The sequence below is a fragment of the Micromys minutus genome (assembly GCF_963924665.1).
Source record: "Micromys minutus genome assembly, chromosome: 1".
In the NCBI taxonomy this organism is placed as follows: Eukaryota; Metazoa; Chordata; class Mammalia; order Rodentia; family Muridae; genus Micromys; species Micromys minutus.
Window position 1 is genome coordinate 111556805 of NC_137969.1, and position 15708 is coordinate 111572512.

A 15708-nucleotide genomic window follows, 5' to 3' on the forward strand; every position below is an offset into this window, starting at 1 on the left:
CAGCATATGTTTTTAACCACTAAGCCATCTCTGTTATCCATCAACGTAGCAGAGATGGTATCTTTCCTCTTTTTATTTAGATCTTTTCAAACATAACTTTTAATGCCTCTGTAACATGCCCTGGTAGTCATGTTAACCTTCTATGTGTTCTTTCATGTTAGCATAAAACACAAAAGGGCGTCACGGGATTTTCATACAGATTTTGGCTTTATTGATCCCCACCCACACTCCCTTCCTCTGTCCTCCTACCCTTCACCCTGTTTGTCCCCAGTAGTTCCCAACCTCCTTGCATGTCACCTGCATCATCTGACTTTTTTTCTTTCTCCCCTTAACTTCTTTCCTTCCCTTTCTAGTTTCATGACCTAGAGGCTCCGCCCACACATAGAAACTGTTACATCTACAACCTACATATGAAGGAAAATGTGTGTCTTTTATCTGAGTCTGATTTACCTTTCCTCTCAGACCCTAGATGTCTAATCTATTGAGTGAATGCCTGTGTCCCTGTCTTACTACAAGTCTTTCTGCCAGCTTCCTCCTGAAACTGCCCCCAGAAAGTCCCAAAAGAAGCTATGGAAGCTGCCAGAGGGTTGGTGGCTGGTAGTGAGCTGCTAGCTAAGAAGAGAAAGGCAAGGGGACAAAAAAGTCACTCTCAACAAGACTGAGAGGTGACCCCAGTGAGAGGGAGTGTGCTCTGGTGGTTATGTCTGCTGTAAGGTACCACTGTCCTATTGTTTACCGTCTGTGACCCAAGGCTGAGGACTTTATGCTGTTCACTCCTACATTTGTTAAGTAGGAGCACAAATATGCCAACAGCACAGACATAAACTTAGAAGGCTATCAAAATGGCATAGCAGAAAAGAAGAGAAGACAGAAAGGAAACAGGAAGCTTGCAGTCATCTTGTGTTTAACAGATGTATAATGTGGGACATAGTGACTTAGTGGAGTACAGGTCTCCTTGATAAGTTCTTAGTGGGTGATTCTGATGAAAATCAACCACCTCATACTACATACATTCTACATGCACAGCTCCCGTGTGGGCTTCTTCACACTACACTCTCTGTCATTAGCATGGAAAGGATGTCTACTGAGACTCTCCTCTCTCTGCCGTAGCTGTTGGGGTAGACATCCTTGACACTGGGGCTTTGGGAGATGTGGCAAGTATTAAAAATATGAGCGACTGATTCCCGAGCTTTCCTAGGCTCTCTCTGACCCGGGTAGTCCCCCCATGCTAATTCTAGCCGTTGGAACTTTTACTAATTTATCTCAGTGGCTCCGCACTGGCCCCAGGGCACTCTCTGACCAGGACTGTCTGAGAGCTGTTCCAGCGTGGCACTCCACCAGGCCATTTTTACCCACAAGTCCCTTGGTGAGTTGCCAGTTCAGCACATCCCATTTCCATGGCTTGTAGGCTTGATGCGTCCCACCACCTAACCCTCTCTCGAGCTCAATTATGTTGCCACATGAATGAAACACACCACACAATAACCTCTGATCCAGTTGATAAGATATAATTTTCCCATCTAGACAGCACAAATCCCTGTACAAACCCATCCCTTAAAAATATTCATAACAACCTGTATCTATATGCAGAAAATCTTTACATCTGATGCCCTGTTGCTCCCAGCTGCCTCTCTTCAATAGCTCTGCCTCCTTCTCCCCTTTCTAAAACTTTGTTCCCGCCCATTCTTTTTTCTCATCCAATAACGGGCTTCATTTCATCTTGTCCCTGTCTTCCTGCATAAAGACATCTAACAGAGGGAGGTACAGCTTCAGGTGCAAGCTGAGTGGTGAGTTATACTAAGTGAGGAAGCCCTAGCAGCTTAGTGTGGAGATCGGACTTGCACAATTTTAGTCTGATTGTGCTAGCCATGGTGCCTAGTCCTTCACAAATGTGCTTTCTGGTTTCCTTCACTCCCTTTCCATCCATGAACTGTTCCTGGCCCTAAAGGATACCTACTAGTGAAACTGATGAACCTTCAGCCACTTCTTTATGTACAGGGTCATTGGGTTTGCTCAGATTTCCCATGTTTAGGAGCCTCTGGGTGAGATTCTTAGAGTCTATCCCCTTCTAGCCTGTATCTTTCTCCAGCAGACATGAGCCTTCCCTTTGTTTCCCTCTTGATCCCAAACCTCATGATCCTCAAGTTCTCAGGATGACAGCAACGTGATGTCATTGCATATGTTCCCAGAGAGGATGATTCATGGCTAGAGAAAAAGAAGTCCCCCTCCCTATTGGCACAAACTCCAAGGCAGCCTACAAACAGTAGAAAGGCAGGCTTCTATTTATATTTCTATTCCCGCTCTGGTACCTAGAGGGAAACCCTTGATTCCCATCACCAAGTTTAGATTCTAATCTGCCAAGCTCCTGAGCTTTACAGGGTCCAAAAGACACAAGACTGATGATGTTCACAAAGACTGCTTACAACTCTTACTGACTTAGCTCTCAGGAATCGGAAGGGATTACAGATGATAGCACAGAAGGAATGGACGTCGGCAGCACCCAAATATAGCAGCTAGAATTTATTGAGTGGGCAGGATGGGGTAGCATTTTGGTACATTTTTTAAACCCGGTGGAGAGATCTGTGCTGAGAAGCCAGGCTTCTGGAGCTCGAGGACTGGCTGTCTACTTACTTCCTGTGTGATTCTAAGAGACTTGTTACCTAACTTTTCCACATCTCCATTTGTTCCTGTGTGGCACTAAGGAAAACATATCCTCCCACCTCACAGAGCTGAGAGATTCATTCCACAGCTTCCAGATGGTGTGTGGGCTTCTGGTGGGTCACAGGTGATCTCTCCTCCCAAAAGCACCTTCAGAAGAAGGAAGCTGCCTCCACTAAAGTTTATCCCCCTTCCCTGGAGCTGGGAAAGGGCTACTGCAGGGAATCTCTACAGGGCTAGTCAATACAAGAGCTTCTGTATCAATGCTCTGCCCCAAATCCTTCTTCCTCCCTGTCACAGATGCTTCAAAGGGATTGTCCTCAATGCATTTCCTATGGTCACATCTCAGAACCACACAATTTTTCACTCATCTTGGCTTTTGTTCTACCAATAACAACTTACAGAAAATGTTTCTTCCTTCTTCCTCTTCTTTCTCTTTCTCCTCCTCCTTCTCTTTCTCTCCCCCACATCCCTTTTCCTTATTTCTGGTAAAGGCAAACTGGCCTGTTCTATCTCTTACACAATTCTGGGTTTCTAACTGGCACTCTAGGGATACTGGATGAATAAATTGGTAAGCAATATATACTTTGAGTTGGGATGAGCCACTTGCCAGGAAGTCCTCTCTGTCCCAGGTTGCTCTATCTGAGGAAATACTGCCATATGAAAGCCACTGTTCTCCGCTACACAGCCTTGGCCAAGGCTGCTTATACTTCTAACCAACACATCCCACAATTTTTTTCCTTGGTGGATGAGCAGATCACTGTCCATCTGGATGACCTGGTTGATCCCAGGATGCCCTTGACACCCCTCCAGACTCCCTAGAAATCTGGGCTCCAACCACTTCTTATCCTCCACACTTGCAACCCCCCTCCCAACAGAAAAAAGGAAAACTCATTGTGGAAGCTGTAGTATGCCCTACAGTATCCTTTTTTTGTCCACACGTTTCAGCATCTTCCTTAGATGCACATGAACTATGAGTAGGACTGTACACTTTACACAGGCCCAGATAGCCTTGGCTGAAGATCTTATCCACCTTTCTGGTCAACTGCACCCTCTCCAATACCACCAGATAAAACATCGGTCCCTGTTAGTCCTTGTGTTCTCTTTAATTTTAGAATAGTCTTTCACTGCAAGGGTTGCATCAGGTGGACAGAAGAAAAAGGAAAGTCCCAGTGTGGCTGAGTCAGGCCCAGAGCCTTGAGCTTGGCACTGGCTTGTTTGACTCATCCAACAGGAGTCATAATGTCTTGTTCAGGGAACTTGTGGAATCTCCCTCTCTGGGATTTTTTTTTTTTTAATGGAAGAAATTTTCATTTCCTGGGGCTGTTTTAAAAAGGTTTTGGCTTTAGGGCAAGGCAATAAACTTGAGGGTAAGTTTTCATGATTATAAGATCCTCATGGAGTTGTGAAGACATGTAATATATAAACTAAATATCTTTCAGCTACAGTTTTAAAAATTACATTAGTTATTTTTTATATGTAAATTTTGCTCTGTCACTGGTCATAAGTTTGTTAGCTAGCAACAGAAACAAAAAGACAGCTAACAAATTTAGAGCAGCAACCTTTCAGGAAAAGCCCCAGAACATTCCACTGGAGTAAAATCAGGGAAGAGCCAGTAGAAAAAAATAAATTGGAAAACATCAGCTATGACTACCCTGTGAGCAACAGGACAACGTGAAGCCTACTTTTCTGGGAGCCAATGCCCCAGGATAGGAGAAGAACAGACCACTATCCATTTGGATTACTTGAGATAATCCAAATGTGCCCTCAACACCATACAGGATTCCCTTGAATTCCTGTCTCTATGTGTGTGTGTATTTATGTATGTGTGTGTTCCTAAACATTGTCTTTTTTTTTCTTGGTGGATGAGCAGATCACTGTCCATCTGGATGACCTGTTTGATCCCAGGGTGCCCTTGACACCCCTCCAGACTCCCTAGAAATCTGGGCTCCAACCATTTCTTATCCTCCAACTCTGTTCAGTGGCCCCTTTAAACCCTAGTTCTATCTTGTGTCTTTGCCTTGGCCAGACCCTCGCCCCTTTCTCTCCTACAACCACTTGAGACCTGCCGCTACCCAAGTATTCCTTGTTGGTACTGATGTAACATGTCAGTACTTAGATCAGTGGCAGCAAGACTGCCTCACACTGAGTTGGCGTCTGGCATATGTCTGCAAGACGGAATGTGTGAACTGGGGGTGGAGGGGGAGAGGTGATTGGCACATTTACAGTAGGGAGCCAATTTGTATTGATGGGGAGAAACCTCGGAGGAGCTGAGTAATATGCCTTCTTCCTTAGTCTGATTTCCACCCTCTGTGGCTGAAAGGGGCAAGAAAAAGGATGGGCCTGACTCCCTACAAGAGGCTTTGGCCAAAGGACATTGAAGGGTAGACTTCATTCTCTAGGTGGATGCAACCTCTCCCTCAGAGAGGGCAGGTCCCGAGGATGATTGCTCTCTCTCTCTCTCTCTCTCTCTCTCTCTCTCTCTCTCTCTCTCTCTCTCTCTCTCTCTGTGTGTGTGTGTGTGTGTGTGTGTGTGTGTGTGAATCCAGAGGATTTTGCCCACATAACAATTTCATAGAGTGCTTGTTTAAAAAAAATCACCATTTACACCTCCTTTCTAGGGACTGTGATCCCAAAGTCTGTGGGCAGAAAGAGTCCTACCTTTCTGAGATGCTCCAAGCAGTATACTTTCTTCTTGTCTGGGGACTCAGCTGCCAATCATGGATCATGGGTTTCTCCCCATCCCCCATCTCCTGCTCATTCTTCAACCTAGGGAGTGTCCTTAAGTTAACTTTAGATCCTTGCCCAAGTCTAAACTTCAGACATTGTTCCCCAACAGCCAGCTTGGATTAATTATTAACCAAGCTCCCCAGGCCCCATAAATCTCCTTTCTCATACTCTGTGCTAGAATCCAACTGCCCTCACATGCCAAGGCAGAGCCTCTAAGAACTGAGATGACTCCTAAGGCAAACATACTTCAAATAAACCAATCTCTGCATAGTTAGCACCCACCAGACCTTAAATTAGCAGCCATAACACTGTACAAAACACAAAAGACGTGATTTCCAGGTCATACTGCAGGCTTAGTATCCTGAATCCAAAAATCTGACAATTGACTCTAAAATTGAAGTGTCTCAGTCACAAGTATGATGTCGTAAATAGAAAATTTCACACACTCTAACTTGATTTCACGCACGAAATCATTATTAAGAGTGTGGTATAAGGTTACCTTCGAGCTGCTTTTAAGAGGCGAACATAAAATATAAATTAATTTTGTGTGCATACTTGAGTCTTCTCTCCATCATGAGTCAATATTCTAGAATCTGGACGAAGAAATCCTCAATCCAAAATACGTCTAGTACCAAGCATTTAGGATAAAAGGATTTCAATCTTGCTGAAGTCGAAGAGGCTCTGCTTCTCTCTTGCTTTACCTCAAGAACCTCACAGAACTTAGCAGCTGCCACAACTCCAGTCTTGCTTCCTGCATCCCATGATTTAGATCCTTGCAATCATCAGATTATTTCCCTAAGGACTTCCTTCAGGCAGCCCCTTTAGGTCTGTTCGGCAGTGGATTCTTACTCTGAGTATGGTGTTCTGATGCACTTTCCTCAAATGGCACAGAGCTCCATCCTGGAGCTCATGACCCCTCATTATGGCCTTCTTAGTGAGAATTCAGTATGTGTTCATGTAAGAGAGAGAGAATATGCTCACGTATGTATGTGCATGGGTACCCGCTTATGCACATGTATGGAGACCAGAAGCCAACTTTATTTCATGAGTCAGCATTTTGGGAGGGATCCACGTTTCTCTTCCCTGACCCCACAGTGCTGAGGTTACAGACACGTGCTACACCACAATCTGCTTCTACATAAATGCTCGGGATCTGAACTCTGGTCCTCAGGTTGTGAGACAGCCATTCTACTGACTGTTGTTTCTGCCATGCCCTAAGCTTTTCCCTTGTTATCTGTCCTGAGAAGGGACGCCTGGCCACACCCCACTGTGTCTGGCCCATGGCTCTGAGTTGTACATTTGTTTCTCCTCGGTGCAGCCACACTACACAGCTCATTATGTTCTCCCTATAAACTCTATTTTGTTTCCATTTGAGCCGAAGACCATTAGACTAAGTACTGTACACACTATTATCTCCTAAATGAATTTCCTCAATCAGTTTTAGTGTGCAAGGTCAAGACCCAGTGAGCTGGAATCCCAGCCCTTGAATTGTCTCTGCACCCAAACAACCCCACATCTCCTCTTTCTCGAGTCAACATTGCTCCCAGAGGGCCGTAGCTTTACATCAGTGAAGGATGTATTAATTAAAGCCAATGAAGATGCTCATTTATTGTAATGAATTTAGCTCTTGCAGGCCATTTTCTTTGGGGTCGCTTGCCTGGATGATGTGCTGAAGAGAGTCGTTGGAAGGAAAGACATCAAGTTCATCACATCCTTCAGAGATCTGCTTTTCACCACACTGGCTTTTCCTATATCCACAGTAAGTTCCTAAATCTGTATCCAGCATCATCGTCACTTGCAATGGATGAATACTTCTCTTGGAACAATAAGGTGGTCCGGAGACTTATTGCTATAACCAGAGCATCTACATTTCCACAAAGTGTCCATCTCTGGACTGACTGCATTGGCCAGCATCATCAGGGAGTGGGCTTCATAGCAAGCGAGCTTATCATTAACTTTCTAGTTTGGTGTGAAGGTTTTGTGCATGGGACTTGTTGTTGCCTGGTGGGGAAGCATAATCAAAATAAAACCAGCTCTACATGTTTGTGAGTTTGCACCCACAAATTCAACCGAGTGCAGATCAAAAGTATTTGACAAATGAATAAAAGTCAAACTAGAAAGACATGTAATAATGATGTAATGTTTATATCATACTGGACATTATAAGCAGTCTCTAGGTGGTTCAACACATACAAGGGATGTATATAGCTCCTATGTAAATATGATTCCATTACATATAGAGAACTGGAGCATCTGTGAATTGCAGTATCCTTGTGAATGCTAAGGGATGACTGTGTTAATGGGGCAGCTTTGCTTCCATCATGATAACAGGAAGGGAGTCCTAGGTGGGAAAGGATCTACTTCCCTTTCTGTACAAGCTGTCACATACAAAACTGATAAAAAATAAAAGACATAAGACCCCACACACAGTTGAGCCACAGAAAGACACATTAAGACCGAATGACAGCCCCATGCAGAGAACAGGGAGGCTGCTTCATTCGCTGTGTCCAGAGGACAGGAATCAGGCAAAGCAAGCTGTGTACAAGCAGAAGCTTGTTTTCTGGTGCTGCCACATGGCCATCCATTGTCCGTGCCTTCATTTGTTAGCTAGGACTGAAGCAGACCGAGGTCACACGTGCTCGCTGCACAGCAGGGCCTGGGATTAGAAATGGCCGCCTCATCCCTCCTGCCAGTGCTTTCTGTGGCTCTGAGACTTCTAAACTAAATGCAGACTGGAACTCTCAGCCTCTGCTGGAGCTCAGCAAGTGCTCAGCATCTCAGGTTTCTTTGTGCAATGTCTCCACCTCCACTTGCAGAAAATCTCTTCAAGTTCAAGGTTTTAAAAGGAACAGTGGAGTCTGTTCATTTCTCTTGCAAATCGAGCCTATGCGTGTTCAGAAGGGAGAGTGACGGGAGAAACTAAGCCTGCTCCTTCAGCTCAGCACAGAACACGGAGGGCAGACACTTGACAGGACATACAAACAGGCACAGCACAGGCAAATAAACCCGAAGTTCTAAGCAATGGAGAGATCCAACTCCCACTTTATTAGCTTATAAATGATCTAATGCTTAGACTACTTAAAGAGAGGACCGGGCAAGTACGTATATGTATATGTATATGCTTAACTTTATATATACATAAACACATACACACACACATAGGCACACACATTGATGACAGTGGGGCTTGCATCTTAAACAGTGACTTTTTAAAAACGAGATGTACTTATTTACATTATATATGTGAGTACACTGTAGCTATCTTCAGATACCCCAAAAGAGGGCATCAGATCCATTAGAGATGGTTGTGAGTCACCATGTGTTTTCTGGAAATTGAACTCAGGACCTCTGGAAGAGCAGTCAGTGCTCTTAACCCCTGAACCATCTCTTTCACCATCTTTTCTATTCATGTCTTCTCTGCCTGTCACAATGGTCATCATCGTTGCTTTCTAACACATAGCCCTCACTGAAGAGTCCCCAGAGAGCCAGGATCCAACTGTTGTACAGTAAGCATGTTCCCCTTCATTTTATGTCTATAAAATGTATGATATCCTTCAAACTGCCATCAAGTTTAAAGTTGCAGTTTCTTTTGTTGGCTTATAAACCTCTGCTGGAAAACAAAGCTAATCCTCGTATGTTTGTGTTTTCTTTCCAGTTTGTATTCTTGGTATTCTGGACCCTCTTTCACTATGACCGGAGCCTTGTTTACCCCAAGGGCTTGGATGATTTCTTTCCAGCATGGCTTAACCACGCAATGGTGAGTGGGAGAAAATGAATGAACTCCAAAGTCAGCAGCTTCTATACTGAACCCTGAAGTACCTGTGTATGTTTCCAAACTGTTCTTCAATGTCCCTCCCCCATGCCCCAGTTTACTCCTGTCTTTCTACCCTATCACTATTCAAAAAGCATCCTGAGGGGTGCTAGAGAGAGAGAGAGATGGCTCAGTGGCTAAAAGTACCTGTTGGTTTTCCAGAGGCCTGGGGTTCAGTTTTCTTCCCGGAACCTACCTGGTGGCTCACAACTGTCCATTTCTACCATTCTAGGGGATTTGCTGCTATCTCTAGCCTCCATGTGTGCAATGCATGCGTGGTTTGCACATATGTAAACCATGCATGGTTTGCACATATGTAAACCATGCATGCAGGCAAACAGTTGTATACACAAAATAAAAATATTTTTTTAAACAAAAGGATACTGAGGATGCAAATGAATAAAATCTAGTATTGCAGCCCAGGGGGTCTTCTGAAGCAGAGATGAAAAGATAAACTATTGCTATGTTGCTTAGGAAAGTCATTAAAAAGTCATGCTTCCAGGAAAAATGATCTTTGGCAGTTCTGAAAAAGAAGTGACTTTTGCCCGTGACTAATAATGAAATTCATTTCCAGGAATGAAATAAAGGAAGGTTTAAACAAAATCTATACCCATGTCCAAATAATACACTAAAAAGGGAAAAGTCGTGACTGCTCACCAAGGTTTTCCAGGACTACGTATTACCAACAGGACTAGTCTTTAAATATTCCAGTCTGTTTTATCCAGTCATGCATTTTTTTCATTGATTCCAATGTTTTTAAGGAGTTAAACAGAAAGTGGACCCTGTTCTGAGATGTTCAGGTCACTGGAGACTGAAAAGTCTGCTGTGGGCCAGACAAGCAGGGCCAGCAGGGTGTCCAGGTCTTTACTGCAGGGCTAAACCTGGGTCATTAGAGCTGTGTACAAAACGGCTCCCTGGGCAGTCGTGGCTCAGCTCCTCAACACTTACAGATGCATTTCCACATTACCAGGCAGTTTAAAAAGGAAGACCTCAGATTCCAGAAAACAAGACAAGTAAAAATAAGGAGAATCCATAAGGGCTTAAAACCCCCAAGTTTGCCCAGAGACCTTTTGAAGCTCCTGCTGTCTCCAAATTCATGACAATCAGTGTGGAAATGCCTCTCTGCCCACTAATACTACCCCATGCTCCCCGCACTCAGACAAAAACTGTTTAAATATTTTTTTCTGAGAAAGATACCACTGGTTGAGTACTATGCTTTGGATTCTGATCTAATTTAGTGGACAAGATCCAAATCTATATGTTAAGTGATCTCCTCGTTCAGTGTCTTGTTGCTAGGTTTTGGTTAGTATTCCTCTGGTTTACCTTCATAGTGAATATTCCCAATGTGAGTATGTGGGTGGAGTGTTTGTCTTCATATATATGTATCTGGGTATTCAGGAGTGTATGTGAGTGTGTGTGTGTGTGTTTATGTGTCTCTGTATGTGTGTCTGTATGTGCATGTGTGCATATGTGTGTATCTGTGTGCCTGTGTCTGCGTGTATGTGTGTATGTATGTATGTATGTATGTATGTATGTATGTTATCTATCTGCTGGTATATATGTAGGTATATATCTGTGTGTGCATGTATGTATGTGTATGTCTGGATCTGCATGCATCTATGTGTGTTTGTGTGTACGTGTATGTGTGTTTCTGTATGTCTCTGTGTGTATTTGTGTATGTGCATCTATGCGTCTATGTGTCTATGTGTGCCTGTGTTTGTGTGTGTTCACTCACATGTACACACACACACGCCTATGGTGGCCAGATATTGATACGGACTCTACTGGTTACTCTTTGCCTTATTTTTTGAGACAGGTTCTCTCACAGAACACGGAGCTAACTGATTTAGTTGTGCTGTCTGGTCAATGGGTTTCCAGGGACCTCTCAGACCCTCAGCCCCCAGTGCTGAGGTTGCACACAGAGCCATCTTGTCCAGCTATGATGTGGGTACCTAGGAGCCAGGATTAGACCCTTGTGCTTGTGAAAGCTCTTCACCAACTTGAGCCATCCCCACTCCCCATTTTTAATGTTTACATTAAAATGTTTACATTATACTATGTAAATTGTGTTTCTTAAATACAATTTAATTCACTTCTTTAGATAAATGTCACAACTTTGAGTTTTACAAATGAAAGAAAAATAAAAATGCCAAGAGACTATTATGTTATCTTCCTGGAAGCCAGCAAGCTTGTCATCTCTGGCTCCTCTCGGGAAGTAATCCCGTAATAATATGAGACAAACTTGCTGTTGCCTTTTACTAGTTAAACCTAGAACTTGGGCTTTGACTCAGCTTTACATTCACTGGAAAATGAAGGGATTAATTAATGTGACAAAGTGAGAATTTTCACTTAGACTCCTCGTCTCTATGCCAAAAAAGCCAAAACCTGGAGAAAAGTAAGGAGTCAGAAATCATGCACCCACTGTAGCTGAATGCTACTCCCATAGTTTAAAAGAGTCTTGAAAGTTCATTTTACCTGGAGCCAAACATGCTTACTAAGCACACTCTGCAGGCTTTGCGAGCTCAGCTGGTTTTCCTACAATGACTACCAGCTCCTTCCCACTTTGAGTCTCACTGTCTGCGGAGAAGTTTGGATTTTCTCCAGTTAGCTGCAATGGTGATGCCCAATCCTAGTGACCTTGATAAGTAAACAGCCATATGGTTGGTTGATCATTTGGGAAGTGAAAATCTGGATAATACTGTACATCACAGCCATGAGCCAATTATTAACAGCAAAAGCAAATACTGTACTGTGGGGATGCTGAAGGTTTTTTTGTGCCTTGTACCACCTGGGATGGGGGATGTTAGAGACTCTGACTCCTTGACCTTTTGTTATCCAAGTTACCTCCATCCCTTGAGGAGAGCAGGTCCGAGTTAAGGGCAGTGGGCTCTAGATTAGGGAAGAAGAGGGGAAGGAAGCCTGCCATGGGCTAGACACCAATGTTTCCATGTTTCTCTTTGCATAATTGGAGAAAATCTCTGCAGTGTCATCTCGGCAGAAAAAAAAAATTAGCAAACCCACTTGGAATTTCCTAATGGAACTATCTCCCAACACCCTGCTTCTCCTCAGTGTTGGCTCCAAATGGAGTGTCTTCATGACTGTATTCCATCCCTTACTCCAGGCTCTTGCCTACTCTGGTTATTTTCTGTCCTTACTATTAAGTCTTTTACCCTGATGCTTCAAGGACGCTGCACCTACAAAACAGTGGTTGGTTAAGGGATAGCAAGATTGCTCAGTTGGTAAGGTTCTTACTGGACAAAAACAGAGATATGCGTTCCATCCCTCATTCCCACATAAAAGCCAGGCACAGTGGGTGTTCCTGTATAGCTAGTGTTGGGGAAACAGAAACTAGTGAGTTTCTTTGAGCTCATTGGCTAACCAACCTAACTGAATTGATAAGGTTCTGTGAAAGACTATTTTTTAAAATGAGGTGGTGTGCTGGCTAGTTTTAGGTCAACTTGACAAAAGCTATAGACAGAGACATCTGAGAGGAGGGAACATTGACTGGGAATATGCTTCCATAAGACTGCGCTGTAGGCATGCCTACAAATTCTTTTCTTGATTGGTGATTGGTGCAGGAGATCCCAGCCTATTGTAGGTGGGTTGATGGTCTTAGGTTCTATAAGAAAGTAATCTGAGGGAGCCATGAGGAACAAGTCAGTATGCAGCACCCCTCTATGGCTTCAGCATCAGCTCCTGCCTTTGGGATCCTGTCTTGCTTGAGTTCCTGTCCTGACTTTCTTTGATGATAAATAATGATGTAGAAGTATAAACCAAATAAGATATTTCTCCCCAAGTTGCTTTTTGTCCCCAAGACAAAGACAAATAGAACATGCATAAAAAAGATGGCCTAACATGGACCTCTAGCTTCCACATACATGTGCTTACACATGTATGCTCACATATACACATCCATGGGGGAAATATATATATATACCCCCAACAAAAATTTCAAAAATATTACATAAGGATGGAGAAATAACTTAGCCAGTACAATGTTTGCCACACAAGCATGAGAATCCAGTTGGTTCCCCAGACCCATATTGTAAAAGGTGGGTGCTGCAGCACATGCCTGTAACCTAGGGCTTGGAAGGCAAAGATGGGAAGATTCCTGGGGCCCATCTAGCTAATCACAAGGGTGGGGAGAGGTAGGTATGTGGTGCTATAGTTCATATGTGGAATGGTCTCCAAAGTCCTGAATATGAAAGCCTGGGTCTCTAGGCCCTTCCTGTTGGAAAGTAAGGAACAATGAAGAGGAGATGGATACTATTCAGAGGCCTTAAGGTTACTTCTGACAATGCTTTTAGAAGGGACCGTGCAAGTCCAGCTTCTGTCCTCTTCTGACCATGAGGTAGATTAAGAGGTGGTTTGTTGGTTTGCTTGGTTTGGTTTGGTTTTTGTCTTTCCATGCTCCCTGGTCTGCTATCTACTTCTCCATGGGTCTAAAAAGCAATGGCATGAAATGATCATGGAAAGAACCTTGTGAAGCTGTGAGCCCCAATTAGCCTTTTTATCTTCACAAGCTGCTGTCTCGGGCATTTGTTATTGCAATGGGAAGCTGAGTTGCTTACAGGCCAAGTTGTTAACACTTCCCATGTTGCCAGTGCCCATGGAAGACAACCCAAAAAGATGATTCAGGGCTGGGAAACTGGAACATGGGGGATGATGGGTAATCTCCTGGACATTTGGCCTAAATGCTTCTGTGTGAGACAAACTATTCCCTGGAGTGATTCCTGCCCTGCGCTACTGTGCCTTTCTGCCACAGAACAAAGGCAGCATCAGCAGCACCATATCCTGGCAAGGTCTCTTACTTGACAGTATCCCTCCGGCTGACCTGATGCTAGCTTTCTTCTTGCAACTGTTTTCTTATCGTTGCCTGTGATGTTGTCCCCAGGTTTATGGCACCCTCATCCCCCACCTCGTGATGCTGTCCCCAGTTTTGTGGCACACCCTTCTGACATTGTATGTTTCTAGATGCTTTGGAGCTAATTTAGTTTGGGCTCTTCCTGCCCAATGCTTCTGACTCACTGGAGATTTTTGGCTCCTTAGGACCCTTCTGTCATTGTGTACTGTCACTGTGTGTACAATGGACATTTTCCTGTCCCTTAGCATCCACCACTGTGGACAGACTGCCTGAGCTGCGAGAGTCTGGCTGCCTTGGGTGAAGTAGATCAACTCGGCTCTGTTATTGCTGAGCAGAACGTCTCTGGCCTTCGTAAAGGAAGAAACAGAACAGAGTATTCATACTTCTGGGTTTGCCAGGAAAGCATTAACTCCTCAGGTCTTATCTAAATGCTTACTAAAGATAGAACCAGAGCAGACAGATTTAAATAGCAGGAAGAGGATTCAGTAACTGAGAAATAATGACCCTACCCTGCATGGGAGGGAAGCAGGAGAAAGGATTTCTCTGGAAATCAACCTGAATTGTTCAAGTTGGAAAGAGGAATGGAATAGATCAGAGTTTCTCTTAAGCTTTGCTGCATTTGAAAAGCATGCATAATTATCTAGCTTGGGCCCAAATACTTTAAAAACAGCCAAAGGCAGCATAAATGGAAGTCATTATCATGTAAAATATAAGAATCCCAGCCAGGACCCATCATGTTTCTCTGTATCCACAACCACAGTTTGAGACCCGTCAAACTCAGCAGGCATGAATGGGACCTTAGACACAACCTCCAATTAAAGGAAGCTGGCACTTTGCATTAGAGGAAGGACCTAGTTCAGCTTCTGTTACCGGCTCTGCTGTCCTTTGTTCATTTGAAAGTAATTATTAAGCCCTGTTATGTGGGTGGTGTCGTTAAGGTTAAACTAGCAAGTGTCCCTTTAGAGGGCACATGTGTTGATGGATTGATAGATTGGCCCTCAGTTCTGGTGCTACTGAGGAGTGGCTGGATCACGAGATTCATACATTCATGGCTGTTAGGAGATAGATTTAGAGGCAGGGGGCCAGGGGAGTGTGCCTTTGGAGAATGTCTCCTGTCCCTGGATACGACTTTTGGTTCTCATGCTTTCTGGCTGCTATGAGGAAAGCAGCTTTGTCCTGTCTCTCCTCCCCCAACTTTCCACCATGATGCTCTGCTTCATCACCAAGGACTAAAACATAAACCCAAGTCAATCCTCCATCCTTTAAATTGTGTTTTTCCCATGCTTTGCTATAGTGAAGAAAGTTCACAGATGGTGTGAGCAACATTTGACAAGAGTGTTGGCATCCAGTGATTTTGAATCCTGACTGAGCCTGCATGCACACACACACACACACACATATGCACACACATGCACACGCGAGCGAGGTGGGGGGTAAGAAGAGCAGAGGAGAAGAGAAGAAGAAAAGTAAACATTAACACTGATTTACATGGTAACATGCTCTGGTATTGGCATATGATTCTTGACTGACATTGTCTGAGGCACCAGAGATACAGCTATATAACCTACAGGCATTGACTCAGATTTCTCTCTCCCACTCATAAGCTCTGTTGGAGATGTTTGGGCTAAGTACCAGTTGGTAAATC

At 43.9% G+C, this 15708-nt stretch overlaps 1 protein-coding gene across 3 annotated transcripts in view; it reads left to right on the forward strand.

The window, feature by feature from the left end:
• The window catches only part of ADTRP (androgen dependent TFPI regulating protein), a 79673-nt gene that overhangs the window by 27191 nt on the left and 36774 nt on the right, over nt 1-15708 (forward strand). For all 3 annotated transcript variants that reach the window (XM_080931154.1, XM_080931155.1, XM_080931156.1), the window contains exons 3-4: nt 7013-7147; nt 9044-9145. In XM_080931154.1, coding sequence (XP_080787280.1) covers nt 7013-7147; nt 9044-9145 — 237 coding nt within the window. The remainder of the gene's footprint in view (nt 1-7012; nt 7148-9043; nt 9146-15708) is intronic.